The sequence below is a fragment of the Halyomorpha halys genome, unplaced genomic scaffold, assembly GCF_000696795.3.
Source record: "Halyomorpha halys isolate HHAL.00 unplaced genomic scaffold, Hhal_1.1 Scaffold1021.1, whole genome shotgun sequence".
In the NCBI taxonomy this organism is placed as follows: domain Eukaryota; kingdom Metazoa; phylum Arthropoda; class Insecta; order Hemiptera; family Pentatomidae; genus Halyomorpha; species Halyomorpha halys.
In genome coordinates, this window is record NW_027112883.1 from 284,646 (window position 1) to 312,472 (window position 27,827).

General features: G+C 32.0%; 2 protein-coding genes across 2 annotated transcripts in view; both read left to right on the top strand.

The window, feature by feature from the left end:
- LOC106687880 (inactive tyrosine-protein kinase transmembrane receptor ROR1) overlaps positions 1-19,260 on the top strand; it is a 60,117-nt gene extending 40,857 nt beyond the window's left edge. The window contains exons 4-5 of the mRNA XM_014432039.2: positions 11,677-12,006; positions 19,196-19,260. Coding sequence (XP_014287525.2) covers positions 11,677-12,006; positions 19,196-19,260 — 395 coding nt within the window. The remainder of the gene's footprint in view (positions 1-11,676; positions 12,007-19,195) is intronic.
- Positions 19,261-24,089: 4,829 nt separating this feature from the next.
- Positions 24,090-27,827, top strand: part of LOC106687882 (tyrosine-protein kinase transmembrane receptor Ror) — a 25,870-nt gene continuing 22,132 nt past the window's right edge. Inside the window, exons 1-6 of the mRNA XM_014432041.3 lie at positions 24,090-24,334; positions 24,472-24,565; positions 24,655-24,779; positions 24,876-24,984; positions 25,073-25,244; positions 25,797-26,033. Of these exons, the coding sequence (XP_014287527.1) occupies positions 24,237-24,334; positions 24,472-24,565; positions 24,655-24,779; positions 24,876-24,984; positions 25,073-25,244; positions 25,797-26,033 (835 nt within the window). The 5' untranslated portion in view covers positions 24,090-24,236. The remainder of the gene's footprint in view (positions 24,335-24,471; positions 24,566-24,654; positions 24,780-24,875; positions 24,985-25,072; positions 25,245-25,796; positions 26,034-27,827) is intronic.

The following is a 27,827-nucleotide window of genomic DNA, read 5'->3' on the forward strand; positions in this document are numbered from 1 at the left end:
AGATAGCAACCTAATGTATTTAGGCAGCATATATGAATAAAGTATTTCTCTCTTGAAATTATTCACAACTAATGCTGTCTCGCACTTTCACAAAATATGAAATAAAAGAATAAATAATTCTTTAAATTTATTATAACTTATAAGGAATTATGGATATACAAACATTTTCCCAAAATATGAAGTAAGGTTGAACTGTTTAACCTATCATGTGAACAGCCCTGATGAAGCCCTGCAAACTGGGGCGAAACGTCGGACAATAAATACTTGAAAACTAGTTTGTTCTTTTTTAAATACAACCCTGACCATCTTCTTCATTTTTTAAATTATACGGTCAACTATTTATGTATGAATATATGATTTTCCCAATATGTACATTTTAAAACTAAGTTACTTGTATATTTGTAACAAATTAGGAGAAACAATGGGAAAAAAGGAGTCCTGTATTCCTGTCTCCTGAGAGGATCGACCTTGGATTAGATCCTGTAGTTCTTTATTTCTTTATTAGACTTTTTTATGATGTTGACGCAATGAACAATTCCCATTTGCAACTGAAAACACTGAATGCAATAATAAAAAAAACAAGAAATTTTCAAACTTTATAAATTTCTTTTTTTAATTTTGACAATAGTTCAGAACCGTCTTTCCTGATCAAATATTTTCTGAAACTCAGCGTTAAAAAATTTATCTAGATCTATGAACTCTGAATTTTTTTAGTAATATTTTATTGTTTGGTAGAAAGTTCCATCTTGTAGGCCAATTTTCTTTAGCTGATTCCCTCCTACAGTGGACACTGAAGAGGTTTGATGGGACCCACAGATAAACCAAGTTCTATATTTTTCGTATCTCTCATCTCTTGCCCTGTTCTTAGTGTTGCATTATTTAAACCTCCTCAAATAGTTTCATGACTGTAAACCTCTTCTCTTTCACTTCAATCAAGTCTACAATCTTTAAATAATGTAATCTATCAAGTAATATTGTTTTTCATTATGAGGGATCTCATGAAAAAAGAGTAATTATTTTAATATAAATACACTGGTCTCTGATTGATTATTAAAAGCATTTGCAAAAAAAAATCAGTAAAAACATTAAAATAAAAAAAAAAAGGTATATGTTTCTATTTTTAGTTGGAAATGTAATATATAAACATTTATTATATGGTCTAATAAATTTTCTAAATATATATGAAGTACGTGTTTATTTTGAAACCCAATGTATTTGGGAGTACCTTTACGAAACTAAAGTTATGCTCGTTAATAACTGCTTGAGGTATATTATATTTGTCATATCTCTGAAGGGATATGTTAATATCATATATATATGTTTACTAGCACATCCGGCAATGCTTCGCTATTGTTATCTTTAAGGATGTATATACATTAATTGGACAATATTGAAACTTTGATTTAAATTAATATATAGACGAAGTGATAACACAGTAACTATAGTAACATAAAGGTGACAGCTGTGTAATTGTTAATGCTGGTCCATTTCAGTTGATTTTTTCTTATTCCATTGGACAATTTGATTTTCTATGATATTGTCATATACGAGGGTAAGTCAATTATTATCTGCAATATAGTTATGAAATTTTATTATAACAAATAGGAAACAAGTACATCATTTTTTTCATTACTTCGTCCGAGATAAATCGACGGCCCCTTAGTGCCTCTTTGAGTGGACCAAATAAGTGATAGTCAGAAGGGGCAAGATCGGGACTATATGAGGGATGAGTTAGTACTTCGAAAGTGAGTTTCTGGAGCGTTTCAGCAGTATGCGGAGGGGAATTGTCGTGCAACAACACACCTTTTGACAGTAGTCCTCGGCTCTTGCTTCAAATTGCAGGACATTAAGGGGTCGTCAATTTACCTCGAACGAAGCAATATAAGAAGCGGTGCATTTCTGGCTAGAAGCTCAACCGAAATCCTTCTTTTATGAAGGAATCATGAAGCTTGTACAAAACGACAGACCAAGTGCTTTGAAAAGCAAGGGGACCATGTCGAAAAATGATGTACTTGTAAGTTTCCTATTTGGTTACAATAAAATTTTATTACTATATTGCGAATAATAATGGTATATACCCTCGCATATAGTACATAAAATATGAATAGTTTTTATATAATAACCCTCACTGTGTTTATATAGTACTAAATTGAAACAATTTAGAATGTCTGACTTATCAAAGATTGGCAAATTATTTTTTAAAGAGAGGTATTCAAATTTCCAATGGTTGTATTGACGTAGCAATCGAATAATATGAAAAGGAGTTATGAAAGTTTATATGAACAATGGTCGCTGGAATAAAAAAAATAAAATAAAATAAACCAAGGTGAAAAATTTCTAATTTTTAGATTCTTTGGAAAATTGTATGTGAGGACGCTAAAAATGAACATGATTTACTTTTTCATAATAATACATTAGCCGATCTACTTTACTGAAATCCTGATTATGCTTTTTAAATTCTTAGTGAATAAAAAATCATTAATATTCAGAAAGGGACAAATTGATTGGCATATAATAACAATTTATACATTTTGAGCTAAGCGCCAAAAATGCTTAATTTTGTAAATAACTTTTTTTTTTATCGAAACAATAGGGCCGGCGAATAACCTTCCCGCGAAAATCCTGAACATTCAGCGAAAACCCCAACCCCAAAACATAAAAATATTTATAAATACGCAAGCATTTATTATACTGCCTACGTTAAATGTATGCCGCATCGGTGAGGAGCTGAGGGTAATTCACCGTCCGTAAGCGACACCTGACTCGGTGTTCATTATGCCACGGCCTCCACAATGGGATGAAATTTCTTATGGAAGGAGGGTCACCCCGATATTTCCATATGAAGGAGATCCCTTCGCCTTAATACGGGGGTGTCCCCGCAAAATTAAAATCTCATATATCTTCCCCCATCGCGGTCTGGGGGAGAGTCTGCCACAAAATATCTAAGCCTAAGCCTTGATTAAACTTGGGTGAAGATAAGTTGGCGTGGAAGTGGCTTTTGACCGGAGTTATCCAAGCAATCGATAGGGACTTTTAAATCGATTTATGCGATTTTACATATATGAAGCTATAGCCTAATCAACAAACTTTCTGTATCGTTCAATAAATAATTTAATAAGTATATTTTCCTTTAACCAATGTGCTTTTGATTCTGATCCAAACCAAATCCAGAACTAACTGTTCGGAAATGATAGGTAGGTTTTCGAATTTCTTCACATAATTGTTCCAAAAATCAATTTCACTGTATTAGGAAAAATGTTTTATTATCACTATCACTGTGTTTTTACTTATTAAAACTGAGTATATATTTTTACTTTCACATACTTATATATGGATCATATAGTAATAGGAAGGTATATAATCTTTACAGATTTTGAACTCGAGATTTCGATTAAATAAACGTTTTCTGGTTCCCTGAGACCAAATAATAAGAAAATATGTAATATAGGTACACAATTATGTATTGTTGGAAGAAAATGTAAATATATTGTAATTATAATAAGAATAATTTTACACTATACATAATCTTATAATACTTACACTATATATTTTCTTCCAATATTACTTATTTATGTATAGTGCATCTAAGATGAGTTTGTCTGTGGGTAAAGGGAGGGGAGAGATGCGCAGTAGCAAACGTTTCCCCAACCAACCACAACATGGTTGTTATATCTTTTTTGTTTTTTAGCCCTGATGAAGACTTGAAATTCAGGTCAAAACGTCGGCAGAAATAAATAGTTTTTGTTTATTATGTGCTGACGTCACTCCCCGACCATCTTCTCCTAATATTAATCAACGGTAAACTAATAACTATTATCTAAGATAACAAGATAATCTAAGTAAACTATTATTACAGATGATATTACTGTGAATATTATCTATTACATTAAAGGTACAGATTTAAATATTAATTTCTGGGTAATTTTTGTGGGTCTCCATTGACTATTACAGGCTAAAAATAAGAATATTTATAAAATTTATAGGAAAATAAACATTAGATAGTTAAATGTTAAGTAATAACTGAAGGTCGGAATGATGGATTGGATTTGAGCAAGGTTACTTAACATGATGAAGAACTCGGAGCTGGCATACCCAAGGTTAATGGAATAGTACTGTTCGGCTGTCTCTAGTTTCGTTCTTTTTTCCCAACTCTAAACCATTTCCTCTAATGTTCAAAGATTATAAAGGAGTAATTTTCTTTTAAATTCAATCTAAATGAATAAATTGATTATTCATATATTCCGAAAGAATTTATGAAAATCAATATATCAACATCCAAGAAGAGAACTACTAAAAACTTATACATTACATGTTATATAAAAATAAACTATTTTTGTTCGAAAATTTAATGAAAAATAGTAATGTTTGTTTTCTCAAAGTTTATATAAATTTATCTTGAAATAAAACTATAGAGAAGACGAAATTTTTAAAATAACTTTATGAAATCAAAATATTTACCTTTATTTTCTATATATTAACGTGTTATCAACTTTTCAATCTCAGACCTCAATAATTCAAGGTTTTGTGAATAAATGAAGTCAGAAAATGCGTTTTTAACCTGACAACCATTTTAAAAATTTTACCTTTAAGGAAGTTATCTGAATATCTGAACAGATGGAAATATTTTGAAGATAAGTCTGGCGAATAAGTTGGGGGTGGAAGGACTTCGTAACCTAGATCCTTTAGTTTCTTCATTAGGGGTATTCATGATGTTTCGTATGTAATGTAAAATATTTTACCATGTTAAATGTTATAAGTATAGGATTGTGAGCAGCCATATTTACAGTGATGTTAAATGTTCAATGTTAAATGCATAAGAGCTGCTAGCGGATTTTCTGATCAACTTGTTTTATAACCTTTCCTTCCAAACCTTTATGTTATTGTTTACTTTTAAGTTTTAATTAAAGTAATTTATGACAACATGCCTAAATTGAGTGAAAAGTGGAAGTTGCGTGAAAGTTTGGCTACTAAGTGTCTTGTTGACTGGTGAGGAAGAGAATCAAGATGAGCTAATTGACAACTGTCATTACACTATTACTATGGTAGATGCACTAGTATTCAGTTGTGTTCCTGCAAGTCCCTTAACTGCTTCGTAAGGGTTTTCCACAGTGAACCTAAGTTCATCGTCGTCAATTGCAAGAAGAATGCAAGAAAAATGACGTAACTGAAAACACAGAACAAAATAAATTACATATAAAAGGAATATCGTCTCGTTGCGTTTAAAAGAACTCAAATTATATTAAAACTTTTTTTGATGAGCCCGATTTAAAGGGCTTCATCAGGGCTAAAAAAAAAAAAAGCAACTAAAATAATAGGACTAAGAAGAAAAGGAGAATAGATTACATGAAATAAGGTCTAGCTAAAAAATATTGTTTTTAGCCATACCTTAGTTTAGTTTTCTGAAAGATTGTGTAAAAATGAACAAATTTACTTTTTTCATTTTTGTATAAATGTTCATATATTTTAAATAATGTTTATCCATAGCTTCATTTACTTTTAATTCATGTTGTCTATTTTTACATACATTATTTTATTTGTTTGTATCTTTTCTTTTTTTGTACCTATATTCTACACACGGTCAATATATTCCAATAAAATAATACGTACTGAAAAAATATAGATAATGCATCTTTATGTATCTATCTAAATATTGGGAAGAAAATAATTCGATCCTAAAAAATATTTCAAATATAAAATTAGTTCTATTATTGCTCTGTATGTATGTAAAATAAAACTGAGATATATTTTTATTATTATATAATTTTATATTTTATGTGGACTTAATGTAGTTCAAAGGTTTTTTCTTAATATTTTCCATTAATATGAGTAGCTATACCTCTACCTGCTGGTCTATACTGTGAGTAATACAGTCGCCGAAACCGCTTTGGCCCGGTTTGACGCAACTTACCAGTATACTATTAAACACCATCAAGATGTACTATGTGTTAGACGTTAGCTTTAACTAAATCAGCAGATTTTATTGGAATTTTTATTAATACAAATTATACATTTATATATAATACAATGTCTTATATAGCTATATACATGTTACAAGTAAGGTATTTACAATGAATAGTACAAATATTAATATATGGTGTTTACCTGTTGCTATAGTAATTCCCATGTTAGCTAGTAGATTGTGCTGCTGTAATACTTTCAGAATAGACCAGCAGGTAGCGGTATAGCTATATTTGTAATAATAAAAAAATATATAATTAGATCATCTTACGGATATAGAACATTTTTAATATAGAAACATGCAAGAGGAAAGTTTTGCATGAAACTATTTTTATTCCTTTTTTTGGGGGGGGGGGGAGGGGTTAGATAAATTTTTCTCTAATTGCCTTTTTTTTTATAAAACTTCTCTACCTATTTTTTATGAATTTTAAGTTAAAAACCAGCCACCTTCTAGTCAATTTCATTTAAATGTCCCCTCAATGAGTATTTCGTATACATCCCTATTCCCCTATCGCATTTAAAAAGATTTTCATGAAATATTTGACATAATAAAAATTAGGAAATCCGTGAGTTAGGGTATGGTTCTCATTGAAATTCATATATTTAGAAGCATGCATTTGTTCCCTTTCTACAAGAAATATGTAGATCTACCTTCAGTGAATCCAGTTTGCTAACAAATTAAGTATAGATTTTTTTGGACTTTGTAAAATCAACGATTCAATTGTTCACTGTTTTGATACCTTCAAAAATCAATGTAATAGGCTGTAAAGTCTGATTTGAATTTCAAATTATAATTTTAACGCGTTTATTGAAACTATATTGACACACATATTAATCGAAAATGCTAATAATATCGACCAAGAGACCTCTTCAAACTGATTTTATAATATTTTTTTTTTAATTCTTGGTGAGAAACATTTGTCATTTCTCTTTCCAACACTGACTACTACGTAAACATTGCAATAAAAATAACATCTTTCTTTGTCTTGTAATGAGGTGTGAGTTATAAAAATATGAAATTCTAACTATATTTATAAATTTTATCTTTGGGTACCACAACCTTATCACTGTTGTTATTGCAGAAAGCAAAAATACCATAAAGATAACAAAAAATAAATCCACATTGTGATAAATACAGTAACCATTACCAAGTCCGAAACGTAAATAACATGAAATGGCATTGTCAGCATATAGATCATACTCTGAATGGGGCCAAGTTATTCAAATGCTTGGTAGTCCGCTAGTGAATTAAATGCACCAAAAACCAAAATGCTCATATCTTTACATTTTATGTTCAATGGTCTTTATAAGTGATTGTAATTTATTGTGCCCTCTGCTATAATTTATCACACATCTTGAAAATGCTTTCAATTAAAACAAAACTCCAGCAAATCCTATCAAATCACCTGCAGCATTGCCAAAATTTCATACTAACCTTTCTAAACATTCTAATCCTTTGGTTCAATCCTTATTCAGTCCCACCCATCCCACCTCGAATGTTAAAACAGCAGTGGCCAAGAGACCTATTGTAAAATACGTGTTGAGAGGACTGCGCTGGGATCTCGAGAGCCCTCATACGTGGGGAATAGAGTGGGCTCGGGAATTCTCAGATCGAGTATAATTAGTAATATTTTGCAATGAATACAAAATAAAAAAACCTACATCCCTGTCCTAAGGCATTGTATAATAATATTTTGCCTTTCTCTGATGAACAGATCCGCTATCTTTAATCCTCCTCTAAACTAGTTCGATTATACTATCGATAGTCGTCAACATCCCTAGATCGAAACTGCTTTCATCACACTTTTTTTTTTTTGGTTTAGTCCTCAAGTTTAATTTTTTGGTCTAGAATAAAATAAGACCGAAAGATAATAATTAATTTAATATCACGTCATTTTCCATATCAAGCGCTTTTTAAATATTGTTCGATTAGACTATCTTTAAGTTTAAATCTCCTCTTCCCGTTTCAAACAAATATTTCTAAAATGATATAGGACCGTCGCTCCCTGGAGGTCTTAGTGGAAGGCTTCACGATTTTGTATTGTATTGTATTGTATATGTATAATGTATTGCTTATATTATGTATTCTGTAACCATATAAAAAATAAAGAGGTTTAAAAAAAAAAAAGAGGTCTTAGTGGAGCGGTTCCGGCCGGGAAGGATGGCCCTTTTTCTGTGTTATTATCTCTTGTAAGATTGTGACATCTAGTACATCGACCAACCTATTCGCTATAATTGTCTGTTTGAAAAGTCAGATAAGTAAGGCTACCATGAAAGGCGGGAGTTCTATACTCAAGGCAAACACATGCCATCATCGATGACACCGCCTTCAGCGGACCCGGCAGTCTATCTTATAATACCACACTGGCACAACAAGATGTATTGGTTTGCCAACTTATATACATTCTTTTTCATTTGTATATATTTAATTGTTTATTATTTTTCTTTGTAGGTCTGAAAAAAAAAAGGCGGGACTTCACACAATAACTATTGTATTTTTGTATTTAAATGAAAAATAAAGAGGTTTTGAAAATTAAAAAAAGGCAGGAGTGGTGGGTTTCACGCCGTTTTTCTATTTCAGGCGCTTTTTAAATATTGCTCGACTTAGCTATCTTATATCTCCTCTTCCCGTTTTAAGCAACTATTTCAAGTGATATATGACCGTCGCTCCCTGGGGGTCTTATTGGGGTGGGTCCAACTGGGAAGGATAGCCTTTTTTTTATCTAGCTTCCAGGAATACTGGGGTAAGTTATGTAGTGTGGTCTACCCCCTAGCTGTAGGACCTTGCGGGAAGGAAATTTCAATCTACAGGGAACTAGCTTACAGTCAGTCACTAAGGGTGTATAAGTCTTACAGGAACTAGCTATAGATCCTTACGAAGGGTAGAAAAGATTGAGAAAGGAAAAGAGATCCAGAGTAAGTTGAATAAAATAAAAATCCAATATATATTTCTCAAAAATAACACTAGAATGTACTGATCTAAAATGAAGGAGAATTCTCTGAAGGAGAAATTCACTTTCTGGCTTTTAGTGGATCAGAAGATTCTATTGTAATCTTTATTTATTCGAATAAATACATTTAAAAATATTTTGAGATAATAACTGGTTATATTCAAGCCAAGTTAAATTATTTACAAGAAACAATACATATATTAATATATGTTGTAATGACTGTAATAGTTCACTTTGCTGTGGCTAGGTTCGTCATATCTCGTAATGGTTTTGGCGGAAGTAATAGTTACAGTTTAGCCCAGCAGATAGCGGTGTTGCTACAGTATTTCGAGACCCCCTCCTTAACCATCATATTTATATCGTAACCAGTCCTTTAAATCTTAAATGCTTCAATGTCAGTCCTCAATCTGATTATATCACAAATAAAAGCTTAGATATTGACCTTAATGTTCCAATCAAGGAAGTTGCAAAAGCGATTTGGAGGAGAGACCGCAACTAATATTTTCCAAACATTTTTACCTTATTTCCCAACTTACGGGAGTAATATGTGCAAGGATCCTCCATCTTTCATTTTTTGGAAAATTGACCTATATAAATGTCGTTTATAAGCTATTTTTAGCATAATAATGTCTTTGAGTATAATATTTGACCATAATTTTCGCATTTTAAGTTTTACAAAATGCTTAATTTTTTGGGTAATAATAAGGATGACACTCAACGATTACTTCCTCCCTGATCAGATCCCTTTGGCTTATTAGTTCATACCCATTAGTTACAAATTTGTGTTCTTTATAATCCTCTCACAGGTTTGAATAGATGGCCTCGGGACGTTCTGGCAGATCTGTGGAGTGCAACTAAGTGCCAGTTTCTTTACAAGTCAAGGTCAAGGTTAAGGTTTCAATAACAACAAAACACATTTACTCGACTTTTTATACAGTGATTAAAATCTTCCATCTACGAATGCTCGTATATTATTCTTTTATTTTAATTGTATAGTTTCTCCCAATTTTTATAATAATAGAATGTAGTAAAATTTAAATATAAATATAGGTAAAAAAGGGAAGGAGTATAAGAATTTTGGAATAGGTCAAATTTTAAAGTGGGTTTGTGGGTCTACTGCTACGACAATAAATGCTTTCATGACAACTATCATACTGTTCCCACCGTGGTAGTGGCTGCGACGATTGCTATGATGTAATCCCATGCAAACAAGCCTTTGCGCCACCAATTGTTACTAACTATATACTGCACTATGTGTGGACGATTTCTTTTATTCGTTGATATTTGCAACTATATTAAAAATATATGTAATTAGTAAATTTCATGGTGGTTATACAACTTTTTTTTTTAAATACTTTTTATTTAATGATAGATATTACAATCTGCCACACAGTTGTGGGCAATAGGTAATAGTGATGAATGATCTCATACATAATAAAATAAATAAATGATTAAAAAAATCTCTTAAAATATATACAAACAGAAGAATAAACATAATGGACATAATCAAACTATGTGTATGAAAAAAATAAATAAAATAACATAATGATAAAATAATAGTCTCTAGTCACATTTACATTCTAATATACAATATTTACACAATCGACCTGAGGATTCCTGAGCTCACTCTATCCCCCACGTGTGAGAGGTAGAGCAGAGCTCAAAAGATCCCAGCGCATCTCTCTCGCCGCATCACTGGTAGTGAGTCAGTGGAGGCTGAGCAAGTAGTTATACAATGGCAAGATACAGACATGTGGTGAATCTACCCATTGATAGAATTTCAATAACATTTCTAAAGGAGAAGATCTCGAGGCCTTCTACTTTTCAGACGCCTTGGAGGATTATTAGGTAATGAAACAAACATCAAAAAACGCTTGAAGGAGAAGTAACATTCAACTTGAGAAATCCAACCTCTTCTCGAAGACCAGGCTGCTGTAGGACACCCTGTTATCATTTATATAATTATCTATTCTGTTATTGAGATTTCTAATGTTTTATTTATTTTTTCTCTCCGTCTCTTTCTTAAATTAATTCCCCTCCCCTATTAGAAGTCAATTGTTTATTTTGATAAAGCTACAAGTTTCATTGTTTTTGTTATTAACTTTTCTTTTTCTCTCTTCTTATGAAGATTAACCCCCTCAATATCAATTTTTAAACAAAACAAAAATGTAACTGTTAAATTAACCATGGAAGGCCCACCAGGCCGATCTTGTATTAAATAAAAATATACTAATACTAGGTAAGAAACAATTGGGCTCGGGTGGTTAGGAAGATTATTGTGGAAGGATTGGTATCTGGTTCTGGCCAAATCGACAGCATATGAGCATTGAGTTCCTGATGAATGACTTGATTTATGACAAAGGAGCATTAAGGATTTTGGATTATCATACATTATAATATTTTAATTGTAGGGATTGGATATGGGAACTATAAATTTAACCATGTATTATTACGGAGTTGAGCTTTGGGGCTCCACTAAACCATCAAATTCCTCCAGAATCCAGATCTTCTCCTCTAGAAATGTTATTGGAGTTCTATCAGTGGGTAGATTCTCCACATGTTTGTATCATGTCACTAAGTCACCTACAGCAAATTTACTTGTTGTATATATGTGTATACATTGTAAATAACAATAAATGAATTATTAAAAAAAAAAAACATGTATTAGTTATTGCATAGTGCCTCAACAAAATATTGTAGAACAACAATAAGCTATATCAATCTATATTATTATTTGTTAATTGTTGTGTTTCTTTTGCCCCAACAGGAGAGCTGCAGTGGATCAAGCAGCTGACCAACCTAAGCAGGCAAGAAGGCGATGCGGTCAAGATGCGGTGCGAGGTGAGCGGTTGGCCGGCGCCGCTGACGTTGCGGTGGCTGAGGAACGAAGTGCCGCTGGAGGCCGGGCTCCCGCCGGCCGGACGGAGGAGGCTTGCCGTCAAGACCACCGTCTCCGGGGACCGGCTTATGTCGCGCCTCCGGCTCTCTAGGCTGGAGGTACACGACTCCGGGTTCTACTCGTGCCAGGCCCGCAATGGGCTCGGCCTCACCTCCGTCACGACTGGCATTCTGCGTGTTCGAATGTCGCCTGTCTGGGGTAAGTACCATTCCGCTTGCTGCTTTTTAAGTATATGTTTAAGAATAAATTGAAAACTAAAGTTTCCACAAAAATATTTCCTATTGTATTGATTCAAAAAGTCAGTGTGGGACGAAAGATGTTGGTATAGACTCTAATTGGTAGAGAATCAGTGGGTGATTGGTCAATTCTGGGATGAGTATAATCTTATTCACAAATAAGACCTTGAATATATTCACAAAAAAATTTCTAATATGTAAAATCAATATTTGCTTGTTTGTACACTGTGCACTGCCATACCCTCCTCCCCCCGTTCATGGAGTTATTTGCTAAATGTTCAGGATTTTCGCGGTTTTGATTTTATCAGCATAAAAAAGTTATTAACAAAATTACGTATTTTTTTCAGAAAGTATACATTTTTTCATAGTTATTATATGCCAATCGATTTACCTCTTTCCAAATAATAAGTTAAAATATTACTAATTCTAAATGATTATAATCGTTCATAACTCCTCTTCATTTTATCCAATTCCAACGTCAACAAGCGTCGGAAAGTTGAATCTTTTAACCTACATTAGCAAAATTTAGATTTTATGCCATTTAAGGGAGAAATATTAGTTTCAAATAAAGAAAAAAAATTCAAATGTTTTAATGTATACCTCCGATTCTGACTTGGTTAATTAGATCAGGTTCTTGTCCTTTGGTGCAGATTATAGAGCCCTCAACCATTCCCAAGTTTGGTGTAGATTTGTTGAGTCGTGTTGAAGTTATTTCTATTTTTTTACAATATATGTTTATTATATGTTATTTACCGCTATAAACTAAATATATATAATAAGTAAGCTGTAGATAGTTGACCATTAGATTAATGATTGGGGAAGTTTGTCGGGGGGTGCAAGGCCAGCAAAGAACAACATAAATAAACAAAACCATATTTATTTATTTTATGCCGACGTTTCGACCTGAGTTTCAGGTCTTCATCAGGGCTATAGAACAAAAGAGATAACAACAACATTTAAACGTTGGCATAAAATAAATAAATATGGTTTTGTTTATTTATGTTGTTCTTTGCTGGCCTTGCACCCCCCGACAAACTTCCCCAATCATATATAATAAGTAATTGATTCAATCATTAATCCAATGCATAAATCTGTTAATTTACATCAAACTTTTAATTGTATTCAATTAATCTATATACATTCCTAAATCTAGGGATTGCGAAACATTCCTGGTCTGCTAGTTTCCTATAAATATGAATATAAATAAAAAAATAATTCTGTTCCGCTAAAACCCATGAAGGGTTAGAGGTTCAGTACTTCGTTAGGAAGTACTGTTACTAGACCAACGTTTGTATAAGGAGGAGACTTGGTCAAATCACGCTCTACCAACAGATTTTTCCCCAAATAAGGGTACCCGATTTATGAGGATGGGTGGGCCCCCGAACCTTAGGGATGGCAAACTTACAGCTACAGCTACAGAATAAATAATTATCTGCCACAGCCGGATTCGAACCTGGGTCCTTAGTAATTTGACTTAGCAGGTGATTGTTTGTGAAAAGAAGAATATTCATCATTTGACTATTGGTGGATGTTTGCGAAATGGAGAATTTTTGGCACCTCGCTATTGGTTATTGGCTGATGTTTGCGGGATAACGAATTTTCGTTATTTGACTATTGGTGGTTGTTAGCGAAAAGAGGAATTTTCGTTATTTGACTTTTCATGGTTGTTTGCGAATGAAGAATTTTCATCATGGGACGAATATGTGTTAATATGAAAATATTCATAAACAAAGATCTTAATATAAATATATTCAAATTTACAACAACAAATAAATTTATATTCAAGGCTGTGAATACTACTGCAGTTATAGTTCAAACATTAGCTTAAACATTGTTGGTCGGTTTTGGAATAGTTATTCTATTTTTGGAATAAAATAAAAATTATACTGTCGAATTATATTAAGTAATTGATAATATCGGGTTGTAAAATAAGTTTATAGCGTCTTTCATTATTTCAATTTAATCCTCTCTGTGTTTACATTGTCATATGTACTTGGTCAATAATGTTTACATATTCTAAAAAAGGATTAGTTAAGGTGCTTTTATGCATCAGTTTTATCCGAGATTCCTTATCTTTAAATGGTATTTTGCTTGTTCAAAATGGAAGAGAAAAAAATTAATTTCCGTCATTTAATGATTTTTTATTTCCGAATAGGAAAATCCGCTGCACAGAGCGTTAAAAAATTGTGCAGTGTGTATAGCGATGATGCCTTAGGATAAAGCACCGTCCGTAAGTGGTTTGCTCGGTTCAGAACCGGACATTTTTACTCGGAAGACGCAAAGCGCTCGGGTCGTCCTTCAACTATTGATGATGACCAAATTCAAGCATTGGTCACAGACAACCCTCACTGTACGACACGGGATATCGCAGAATTGTGCTCTGTTGGAAAAATTAAAGGCAGCGGTTGAGAAAAGCGTCCAGCTAGTTCTCCATCACGATAACGCCCGTCTTCACAGACCCGGCAGAAATTATTGGAGTTTGGTTGGTATGTGATCCCCCACCCACCCTACTCACCAGACCTTCCCCCAAAATATTTTCACTTATTTCGGGCCATTCAAAACTCTCTTAACGGGAAACACTAATTCGCTTCAGGACTGCAAAACGCAAAAGCGCAAAGATCTGAGAAGTTCTGGGAGGACGGAATTTAAAAAATACATATAATTGATTAAAATTACTTACAAGAATCTGAAGTTTTTATTTAAATCACCAGTAAAAAATGCTATGAACTTATTTCACAACCCAATACTATCGATTTTAGGAGTTCGCACTCACGTGTCAATTCATTATAATTTTTCATATTTCTAATATATTATTGCCCCCTAATATTTTTTTTTTTCGGTTTTGTAGTAATTGAAAATCATCAGCATAAATAGAATTTAAAAAACTTAAAATTGTAGTATTCAAATCACTAAACCTCCAAAAAAATATTTATCGACATTTATGTTGAAGTAATCCCATAATTTTAAATATTATAACATTAAATGGCCTCAATATTCAAAAACCCGAAAGTTAAAAAAAAAAAAAAAAAAAAAAAAAGACAATATGCCAGAGTGATATCTAAAAATCGATTGCATTTTTTATTTTTACATCTCTAAAAACTAATTGAAGGGCCTCGATATAATAAAAATCTTGAAAGTTAAAATATATCGACATATGAGTGCACAATCCTTAACTCGATAGTATTATCTGTTGCTAAAAAAATATTTCCATAAGTAAAATAACTATTCCAAACTCTTTCAAGAGCTATTATAGTAATATTAGAATATAACTACAATTGAATTAACAGTTATTAATTCAAATATATTAACATTCGTGGTAGTGAATATGAACATAATCTTTTTTACAGCTTTTATTATGAAGATATTCATATTTATAGAAAATAAATTTTGTGAATATATTTATATTTGCCTATCTCTGGGCCAAACATATCTGTAATCTCCATTACATGTGCAAACTACTGGATAAGATAAGAAAGATGTCCCTGTCCAGGAGATAATTCGTTTAATATGACATTACTTTATTTAGACAATTATATGCCAAACATTTTTAATAATTTTATACTACATAAGTGCAGATGATCTTTATCCTGTGAACTTTGCATCTACTTCTAGCTTGATTCTATATTACAAGGATACCAGGTCAGAATTATTTTGAGGCAAAATATGTTAGTCTTAAACTGGTATATATTCTTATCTAAGACGCTGTTCGATAATAACAACTAACAAGAACATATAAAAACTAAATATAGAACTTAAACAAGATGAGGAATGTCAACAAATTCAATTATTGCGTGAATCAGAGGAAAATAAAGCCAATTGACATTGCAAAGCATGTGATTCACTCGTGCCACTTCCACCATAAACAAAGGATTAAAACGTAATTTCTAAACGAAAGGTTCTGGTTATGAAAGTGTTTTTGCATCACGCGTGCTAATAATACTCTATGCAAAGATCCTCTTTTGACAGATAAGTGCTAAAGACGTCACCTATTGTTTTACTTAGTTAGATAAGTTATATCATGTTCTGGGAAAGTTTCTTTAAAATTAGTGAATAAAATCTTAGCATCCTAAGTTTCACATATAACACCTATAATTCATACAATCATTAAAAATATATATATATATATTCTGGGTTGGCTCTACAGATATTTGGCCGCCCGAACCACCCTTCTCTACGCCTGCCTTGGGCTACTGCTTTCCAGTTTGCTACATCTTTGTTGATTCTGTCCATCTATCAGGTTTTTGGCATCATATGATCTCTTGCCAACTTTACTAGCATTAATTGTTGAGTACAGGCGTCCTGACAAGTTGCTTGGAGCCACATGTCCCGCCTATCTTAATAGTACAAGAGCTCAAGAGGAGAAAAAAGGCAGTTATCTCACCTCAATTTTTGATTACTTTAATCAAAACTATGTATAATTACTAACCAAAATTGATGAGTCTGCCAAATATAGGTAGGGGAAATAAAAAATGGCGACTGTTTCAAAGAGATTAAAAAAAAATTATTCATTCGGAGCTCTATATCTTAAAAAGCAGAAACAACATAAAAAAACTTAAGAGAACGTCATTTGAAGAATAGTAAATTTGCTAAAATATGAGCCCTAATGAGTTATTTACGTTAAATATTTTTCGAGATATAGCTTTTTAAAAAGTTTCAGAAAAATAATGTATTGAAAAATCAGTAGTTAGTGAATTTATTTTGAAAAATTTATATCTCAAAAACCATTTGACGTACAGATGTCTATTAGCACTCAAATTAAAGCTAGTTTAATGAGCTATAAAGTAGTTTATGATGTTTATCTTCGTAGGAGTTATAGTTTACATGAAATTTGCTAAAATAAATTGACTTATAGTTGTTTGGACAAATTTTCATTTGCCAAATTTATATTCATATGTGAATATCATAATAACTACTACCCCTACGAAGATAAGTGTCATAAACTATTTTATAGAAAGTTAAATTTCCTTTATTTTGAGTGTTGGCAGACATATGTACGTCGTATGGATCTAGAGATATATTTTTTCAAAAATCCAACATTTTACGTACAACTAGAAATTAACATTTTGTGAGTTTATTTTGTCGAATTTCATAGAAACTACTACTCCTAAATGATAAACATAATTAACTATTTTGTAGTAAATTTAACTAGCTTTAATTTGAGCGCTAGCAGACATCTGTACGTCCAATGGTTTCTAAAATGAAGTTTTTCATAAATCAAACTTATTGTCCGAACAACTATAAATCAATTTATTTTAGCAAATATAATGAAAACTACTATTCCTACAAAGGTAAAGGTCATAAACTTCTTTATAGTCCATTAAACTAGCTTTAATTTGAGTGCTAATAGACATCTGTACGTCACATAGTTCCTGAGATATAAATTACTCAAAATAAATTAATTAACTACTAATCTTTCAGTAGATTTTTAAGAAATATTGCTTTTTAAAAAGCTATATCTCGAGAACTATTGGACGTAAATAGCTCTTTTAGGGCTAATATTTCAGAAAATTTACTCTTCTTTAAATAATGTTCTCTTAGACTTCCTAGTGTTGTTGTTTTTAAGATATGGAGCTCCGAATGAAAAATTAATGTTTTTTTAAGGTTTTGAAACAGCCACCATTTTTTATTCCTCTTATCTATACTTGGCAGACTCATCAGTTTTGACTATTAATTTTACATACTTTTTATTAAAGTAATCAAAAATTGAGGTGAGATAACTGCCTTTTTTCTCCTCTTGGGCTCTTGTACTATAACCTTCATATCAAAAGATATTGAGTGACCAGTCTCTGCTTAACAAACGTTTACTGTTTGTTCTTCTCCTCCATCTGTTATGGATCTGATCCCAGATTGTTATTTTAATTGTATAGAGGACTTTCCTTTCAAATTTATCGATTCTGCTTTCTAGGATACCTGCTAGAGCTTCGTTCTGGAAGCCATCTATCAAAGCTAGCTTTATCGTGGCATTTTTTTTTTCTTTTCCTGTTGGCTCTACCAACCTTGTAGATCTTTGGCCGCCCAAAACCAGCCTTCTCCAGGCCTGTCTATCTTTGGCTTCTGCATTCCAGTATGATGCATGCAGCTCTTTCACTTCTTTATTGATTCAGTCTATCCACCTGGTTTTTGGCCTCCCGCATAGTCTCATGCCAACTGTGGCATTATATAGCCTTAACAGATTTTTTGAGATTTTCGAATATTCTTAACAGAGAAAAAGGCTCTTATTGTACTTGTTATACGCTGGTCTATCTCATTTCGTTGATCAATTATTGATATTATTGTGGAACCGAGGTATTTGAAACTGTCTACTTTCGGAAACGACGTGCCATCCTCGCAGACTATGTCGTTTTTTTGTTTATGAGAGTCGGTGAAAATCTTCAAAAGATACGGATAGGTCCGTTCCTATCCGTGTGTGGGATTTTCACCCATTAAACCACCTTCCAAAATCTATTAATTCCTCTCCCCGGTACAGAGAAATGGCTGAAAGCCGTCTCATTTTCCTCTTCGCATAATCTTCTTGTTTTCCATGCTAGTCGTACCTTCCGGCCTTCTCTACCGCTCTCATCATCTTAAGGACGACTGTGGTGAATTTCTTCACTACGTCCCAATATTGGTCTGACCGCAGCATATGACTCACTAAGTTTTCTGGTATGATATTGGTTAGGCATTGTATTACTAACTCCAAGGATCCGGGTTTGAATCCAGCTGTGACAAATAATTATTTCCTGCTTGGCTGACGTGAGTTAGCCCAGGAGCTCTCTTAATTGAGTAAAAATCTGGCAGTCGAGCGTGATTCTGACCAAATCACCTGCTTGCGCAACCGTTGTTCTAGTAAAATTATTTTATTACAAATTATAGCACACTCCTGACCCTTCAAGGGTTATAGCGGTACACATTTCATTTTAATTTTATTATTTTATCACAAGTATCCGTATGTTCGACTATGTACAATTTGACTAGCAACATGAGACATAGGGCAGTAAATAAGTACTCCATGAAGGATATTCACAACGTAACAGTGTTAATAGGGATAGGAGGTATATCATGACCAGGTGTAAAATAAACGAAAGGGAGAGAGGAGATGGGGAGGACTCTAATTGCATATTAAGCAAGTTATAAACTCAAGTTGGCAGCTCTAATAAACTAATATCTTCCAGGTCAGGACGCACAGCGGACCAGTGGCTCCAACTCTCCGCTCTACCCTCAGCAGATAGACAGGTAATCTTTCATCTTAGTACAACATGAAAATCTAGATCTAGACGTAAGTTACTATTTAAGGTGCAAGATAGTTTTCTGTTTAATAGATTCGTTTATTTTCTATGTCAATGTACCTCTTATACTCTTTTTAATTAGAAAGTACAATGTAACAAACAAGTCAGAAGTATCCCTCTGTCCTTTTGATTATACACTAACCGTATTCGTACTGTATACAACAAATCAATTAATAATATAACCTCCCCCACGTGTCATATTATTGCTGGTCTCACACTAGATTCCTGTCTAAGTCCCATTCTATTAAATCTTTTCATAATTGATTACCCAAAATTTATATATAACCCTTTTTGCTTTTTGATAAAACAAAAGCCATCATTTTCACAAACGACGGCCAATAGTTCCATCAACCATAGATAAGTAATACCTCTGTCCCTTTTGCCAAAACAGTTAAATACTTGGGAGCCTCTTTACACACCAAACTATTATTTAACCACCTCATAAATTCGAAATTGGAAAACGCAAGGAATATTTTATTTTGGTAAAATATATCAATACTTTAATCAAAATTAAAATTTATCCAGTAGAATTAAATTGATCCTATATAAAGCAGTACTATACCCATCTTATGCCTGCCCCATATGGAGTTGTACAAGTTTAACAAACAAAAAAATTATATACAGTTATTCCAAAACCAATGCCTCAGAATCATTAATAAGTATCCATATTACAAATAATGCCTAACATGCATACTGAATTAAATATAGACACCGTCATTATCATCATCATCATTATCATAATCATTTTATCCCCTTTACCGCTTGCGCAGTGTGGGGTTACAATTTGGAGAGTCTGGATCAGATATCTTGGACCATCTTCCATCTCCTACTCCAATCCATATTTCGCCTCCTGACCGCCTTCTTAACAATCTCCTCCGAGGAAATGCGTGGTCTTCCTCTTGGCCTTCTTCCATCCACGCGAGTCTCATATGTCTTTCTGGCAGTCCTTTCCTGGTCCATCCGAAGGAGGTGTCCGAACCATCTTAGCTTGTGCTCCTCTAGGATGCTCTCGGCCGGTTTGACTCCGAGGTTAGTCCGAATGGTACTGTTCCGTACTCTATCTCGTCGTGTCCTTCCTTCCACCTTACGAAGGTACCGCATCTCCATGGGTGGATTCGGCTCTTGTACTTCGAGGTGAGGGTCCACTATTCGGAAGAGTAGGAAAGAATAGGGAGGAACGTCGATTTTTAGATCATTATTTTAGTTTTTCTCGTCACCTCCCTTTAACCCAGGAAACCCCTTTGAAGCGAACTAAATATTCTTCCAGCTGCATTGTTACTTTGAGAAACTTCCTCATCAATGTAGCCGCTTTCGTTGAGATGAGCACCTAGATATTTGAAATTCTGGACCTGCTCTGGTCTTTCTCCGTTCGCTCCGATCACCCTCATTATTCTCCGGGGTTTGTTTCCTATCCTCATACATTTGGTCTTTCCCGGGTTAATTTTCATGTTTATCGAGGCCATTGGAGGTCTCGGTCATATAGACACCGTACAGGGATAATTTTATATAAACTGACCCATAATTTCTTTCTGTCTTGCCCCAGTTCATTAAGCCCTCTAATCACAGAAATACAATATTACACTAAAACTACAACACATTGATATAAACACAAAAGAACCAAACATATAATAATGTAAATATAAATCATTGATGTGTATTTCATGTTACTCGATGAAATCTACTTTATTCTATCCAGTGTTATGTATTTTATTTTAATTCAATAACGTTTTGGTTTTTTTTCTCCCCTACGGTTTGTTTTAACCAAAATTAAAATAGAGAATTTTGTAAAATGTAATTATTATCAATAAAATTGTAATTATTTAAGGGGTATCCCTAAACAATATTGTAAATATTGTATATTATATATTTATGCAAAAGAAAGCATGCTTAAAATACAATACATATAATTTAAATTATTAATCTATTATTTTTCTAACCTTCTACGGTGAAACAAAAAGGGTGGTATTATGTTTAGGGGATGTCATAACCTGCTCATTTGTAGAGTTTTTAATGTGCAAAATGCTAAAGAAGATTCTTATTCTTGGACTGCTTATCTTCACGTCCATTGTCGAATTGGTAATATTTCCTTGCTAGGGGTTAAAATTGTTGGTACCTTGGTGGCATGTAGTACCTGCCCGTACTTAAGTATACCTGTTATTGAAAACACTGTCAATTGTTTTGGAAAATCACCGAACTTTTGCTGGGCCTTTTTGCCTATCTATTTTCATTATCTAACTTCTAATTAAAAATAATAAAACCTTTCTGCTCTACTTATTTGTATTATTTGTTTAAAATGTATAATGTTATTTTTATTCTGTCACTTGGAGAAAACTTGCATAGAATTATTTTGTTTTTTAATTATGAAATAAATTTCGCCGAGAAAGTGGAAAAAACTTACTCCATACACATTTTTTTCTATAAAATTATTATATATAAATGAGGAGAAGATGGCTAGGGATGCGGTCAGTGAAGAATACAAATTTATTTATTAGAGCCAACGTTTCGGCCATTAAGACCTTCATCAGGGCTAAGAACAAAGAACACGATAACAACCATAATGAATATAAGGAATTACAGAATTTTTACAAAACTACCTACAATATAGATAAATAAATGGTGTTGAAAGAAAATATATAGTTTAAGTATTATAAGAAAATAAAGGCTAAATGGAAATAAATAATATTAAAATTAAGAAAGAGAAAAGAACAAAAAAAAATAAATACAGATGAAAATCTAGTAAGTAAATATATGTACAAAATGAAAACTATTTTTAAATTAAATTGATGAAAAAAGTGAGAAAGAAAACGTATATGTAATTAATTAAATTTTTAAGTGAAATTACAGCATTAAAGAGATAAAATATATATTTATATAAGCCAAAGGAGTAAAAATATATGAATATGTAAAAAAAATAAAATTATTTAAAATTAAAGTTATGAAAAAAATTGGAAAAAGCCAAAAGGAGTAATTAGTGAATATGACAATAATTAGATGTGATGAAATTATTATATTAATTGAATGAAAGGACGCGGGCGGAGTGAATTCTTGTGTAAATGTAAACTACAATAATAACTTGTTAGTGAAATATAATCAAAATCGTAAACAAACATGAACATATTTAAAAAAAAAATTTGTTATTACGCAAAATATTTCAACCGCGTCTAGTAAATGCAATTCGCCTGCAACAAGAAAAACTTGTCCCCCAATGCAAAAATAAGACACTACAGTACAGTAGGACCAGTGATACTGTATGGTATGGAAATAGTCTGCCTTCCAAGTCTGGAGAGAGTCCTGAAGATTGAGAGGAAAATTCTGAGGAGGATTCACGTACCCAAAATAACGCAAGAGGAGTATCGGAGAAAATCCTATGAGGAAATATATAGGAATTTGGAAGACCTGAAAACAGTCATCAGGGCCAGGATACTGAGATTTTACGGGCACATGGTCAGAATGAAAAATGATAGATTAAATAAGTAAATTTTCAACAAAGTCTGCAGCTATAAAAGTATAGAGGGATATGTAAAACAAGTGAAAAGGAACTGGGTAGACTAAAAATTACGGATGAAGACTGCTTAGATAGAGAGCATTTTGGGAATAAACTAAAAGAGGTTGGAGTTCTTGTGGGAAAGAAGGAGAGACTAGGAAGAAAATGGACTGAGGAAGGGCGGGAGGAACAGTCCAGTAGGATAAAAAAGTATTGGAGGAGAAGGAAGGCAAAAGGAAGGCGGAAGTTCTGAGGATAAATCGAAAATGATATTCGCGAGGTCCTTGCTGCCGGTTCGTGAAAAAAAATGCAGTAAAAGCTTGGAATCATACAAAATTTAACCTCTCCCCCTCCCAATTATTTTTCATATTAAAATAATCCCTAAGCAGAATTGCGAGTAGTTGAATTTATCTTAAGATAATAGACAGATAAATGCATGAAAAAAAATAATATTTTAAGTTGTTATATAGTCTGGTGTATATTAGAAAACTTCCTGGGGTTAATTTTTTTTTTTTTTATTTCGATGTCTAGTAAAAGACCGTTTCATTCTTGATTACAATTATTATAAATTTTCAAATTATAATTATTGTATTCTTTGACAGTATTTAGGAAGTACCAAATGATCGTTTTAATACAAGATTAATATATTAGATTAATACAAGTACCGGTCATCCTTGGATGCAAAACAATTACTAGTTCAAAGAAAAATCTTTAAATTAAATATTTTGTTCCCAAGGTTTCAACAAGGACAACTAGTAACTAGGTATTGATTCTGCCTTTCTCAATGACCGACGTCATTTGAACTTGCATTCATTTAAAATCAATATTATAAAAGCTACGAATATTTTTATTTCGGTAGTATAATGCAATTTGTAATATTTATCCTTTATGATGGTAATAAATGTATTGAATTTTATGCTTCAGTTCGTATTTGTTAAAAATTCATTTTAATAAATTTTTAATATTTTTTGTCCGATATTAAATCTTATATTAGTGTGCGAGTTCAACTATGTCATTATGAATATTCATTATAAGATCTCATTAAAAATTTGAATATATATTTAAATTAATATCTCTTTTGATGTATTTTTATTAATGAAGTTATGAAGATTTACGAAAACAGATTTAATTAATTAAAACTTACCAAAAAAAATGAGAAAGGTGTCTATTGAAAATCAAAACTGTCAATTTAAAATCGAACACATTGAAGTCAGATAACACGTTTTTTGATTTGATGGCGGGAATTCCTTCTCCTATCTGAGTTTTTCGACCAATGGGAAGCGCCGGCTGAATGACGTCACCAACATGAAGGTTCTATGTTAATATCAATATGTTGTTTTGCTTGGAAAGGATATCACGCTCGTCTTTAAAATGTTAATTTAGTTCTCTTCCAGCCAAATTTGTTTAAGCATTGAGAATGCTTTATTAATTTATGTGTGAAAAATGGTTCCTGTTTATTTATTTTGTTTCGTCATTCATCCTGTATATAGTTATTCTGTAAGCTATCCTGAAGATGAATCCAACTCAACTTCAGAAAATAGGTAATCTTTGATATAATAAAATATTTATAATTTGTTATATGTATTATCGTCAAATTAGTTTATGAGTGTATTTAAACATAGATAATTAAAGCACCTTCACCTTTATCTCCATTAATCATTAATTATTTTATGTTTAGTATTGCCCTAAGTGGAAGAAAATTTTCTGTAGATGGACCTCTTAATCCAACCCATCAGCAAACTCAGTTTGAAAGCAGAGGTGGAATTTGTGAGGTAATATTTAAATTAGTTAAATATTGCCAAGGAATATAATCTCATTGTTCTAATAATTGATCTTATTTTATAATTCTTTTTTTTTCTAGCTATACCATGGCAAATTATGTAGTGAATATCTTGCCAACAAAACTGTTTACATACCCAATCATTTGAAACAAATTGATCTAGAAGAGAAACTGAAATCTGCTTTTTCAGTAATCACTCTCTCAAGGTTGCCTGGATATTTTAATTGATATCTCTTATTACATTATGCAATCACAATTTCATGCTAAGATTCAATGATTTTCTTTTTTTTTTTTTTTTGTAGTGATCTTTCTAAAACATGTCAAGCCTATGCAGCTCCTTCGTTGTGCTATGCAACGTTTGCTGTTTGCAGAGATGAACCGACTGAACCACCCCGATATATATGTAGAAGGGTAATATTCTATTATATTTTGTTTAATTTAATTTCATTTGAAACTAAAAATTTGTTTCATAATTAATTGTTATTTCTATTTTCTAAAGGACTGTGAACTACTTGAAAATGATATCTGTCGTAAAGAATATGCAATAGCCAAGCGTCACCCGCTCATTGGTAAAAATCTTCCTATGCCATCTTGTTCCGATTTACCTCCTGACAATCACAATAGTGACTGTGTATCACTCGGCGTACCTCAGCCTCAACCAGTGGATCCAGGTAACTTCTTCAAATTAGATTCAGAAACCTATAAGTAGTTTCTGGTTTAATATTTTTTAGGTCAGATTAAGTGTTTTAATTTTTCTATATTTTATAATTTTATTTATTCATCTTAGAAGCATTTAGTGATTTTGATAATTTAAGACATGTGTTGAATTTTATCGTGTTATATTACAAAATTTGATTGAAAATTTACGTTACTATATCAAGCATAAAAGTCCACTATTACATTACTATGGCCCTAATTTTATTTCGGAATAATTATTAGCATTTAAATTCACTTTATTTTTATGGGACATTTCCTTACAATAGTTTTAACCAAGCTATATTAGTGTCATGTTCTTGCTTATCATGGTAAATAATAATGGATATTAGACTCAATTTAGCTGCTATAAAATTTCAAAAGGAGCTTATCAGTTATTGTAAACTTTATTATCTCTTTGATATCTGTCAATTTGATGTGACATAGATGCTTAATTATCTACCATTAGTATTTTTGTTTTTTTTAATTTTCCAGTTTATTATGATTTGTATTAATAAATTTTATCATAGGAGACCATTGTTATTGGGGTCGAGGAGAAGGATATCGTGGAGCAGTTGGTGTTGGCGAATCAGGTCAGCCCTGTGTTCCCTGGTCAGAGCAATTCCTTATCGCAACATCAGATCATCATGAGCTACTCGGTCAACACAACTACTGTAGGAACCCTGGATCTCGTCATTCTCAGCCATGGTGTTACACACATCATGACTCACTCATTCGAGAAGAAATGTGCAATATTAATAAGTGTGGTAAGTAATACAGGCAACTTAACTATTTTAACATGTCACTCCAGTTAAGGTTTATTTCCTGCTCTACAAGATTGGCAGTAAATGATTAGGCCTTCATAAGTGAAGTTTCTATTTTTCTTCTATCATCTGGCCACCCTTATATTTTGGATCCCGTGGAACAATACCAAATAGAACAAGGTCATACATCATCCATCAATGGTTTTTATTTATTTATTTTTTTTTAACCTTTTTATACTGTTTATTAGTGTTGTAACTTATTTGTTCATTTATTTTAATTGATTTATATATTTTATTAGTTTTTTTTTACTTATGTTTTTTTTAACTGCTCTACTGCTGTGACCATTTTTGTTTATTTATTTATACATTGCAATTTATTAATAATCTCTTTTAATTTGTATAACGGATCAAACTTATATTGTGGATCACTGAAGACAGGAGGTATGAGAAAGTGAAACAGCTATAATATCAATAAATGGTATTTGGTCCGGGTGCAGTCAAATAAAACTCAAATAGTAAATTGGTGTACTATTTTTATTTGAGCCAACGTTTCGCCCCACGTTGCAGGGCTTTGTCAGGGCTAAAAAAAAAATACAAACACTTAACATAAGTAAAAAAATAAAAATAAATAAATAAAAATAATAAAAGTTAGTGGAAAATAACAAAGGTATATAATGAAACATAAAATCTAATAAGAAAAATTAAAGGTTATAAACAATATTGTTGTTATAGTACAGTATTTATAATATTGTCATAGTACACCAATTTGCTATTTGAGTTTTATTTGACCGCACCCGGACCAAATACCATTTATTGATACACACAGTCAACCTGCAATCTTCCAACTAGAATATCATATTGAATGAATAGATAAATTGCAATATGGCTTTGTATGAGAAGAACAAGGAGGACAAATATATATAAGAAAAAATAAAATAAAATTGTTAATAATATATAGATTGTATTAAGTTTATAGATGATTATTGTTTGAAAAAGAAAAAGGTAGAAAAAAAAAAATTGTTTTTATATTGTATGGCGTTACATTGATGTCACTGTTTCACTTCGTTTTTTATGTTTGGCGCAAACTTTACACCGTCTTTGAGGATTTTTTTTTTGCTTCTGTGGGTGGAATATTCCTTGGGAAATGGCCTTTTGATTGTAAAGAAAATGGAATATCACTAGCAGACAGCCTACCACACTTAGTGTATTGAGGCATATATACACTTTCTAAAATCTGTCCTGCCACATCTATTCGAAAATTTTGAAAACTAGTATCTTTTACTTTTTGTTGTGTTCGATGTCTTCAAAAATAAAACATAAGCATTCAAAAGTGTAATATACGTTAGAAAAAAACATTGTTTTATAACTTAATGTTATTTATATTTAATGTATTTTCTCATAAGTGAAAAAGAAAATTAGTAGCTATCTTGGTGATCAATCACACCCATGCCAACATTATACTCTAACACGATGTTTGGCTTTGTAACAGTGATATTATTTTTTGTTATGTAAATTAATTCTCGTTTTTATTCATTTTGCAATATGGGTTGATAAGACTAAAATAAAATCTATTTTTCAATTTTTTAGCTTTATAATGAAATGAAAAAATAACTTTATTCTGGGACATATGTCCCCTAAGAATAAATACATGGTTCATATAGTGAGATTTTTATCTGCCGAGCGTTTACAAATTTTCAGATAGTAGAATGAAATTACATTGGTATATTGGATTTACTACTGTTTATAATGTTAATCAATACCTGCCTATTTATTTGATTACAAAGATGTGGAGGTTTG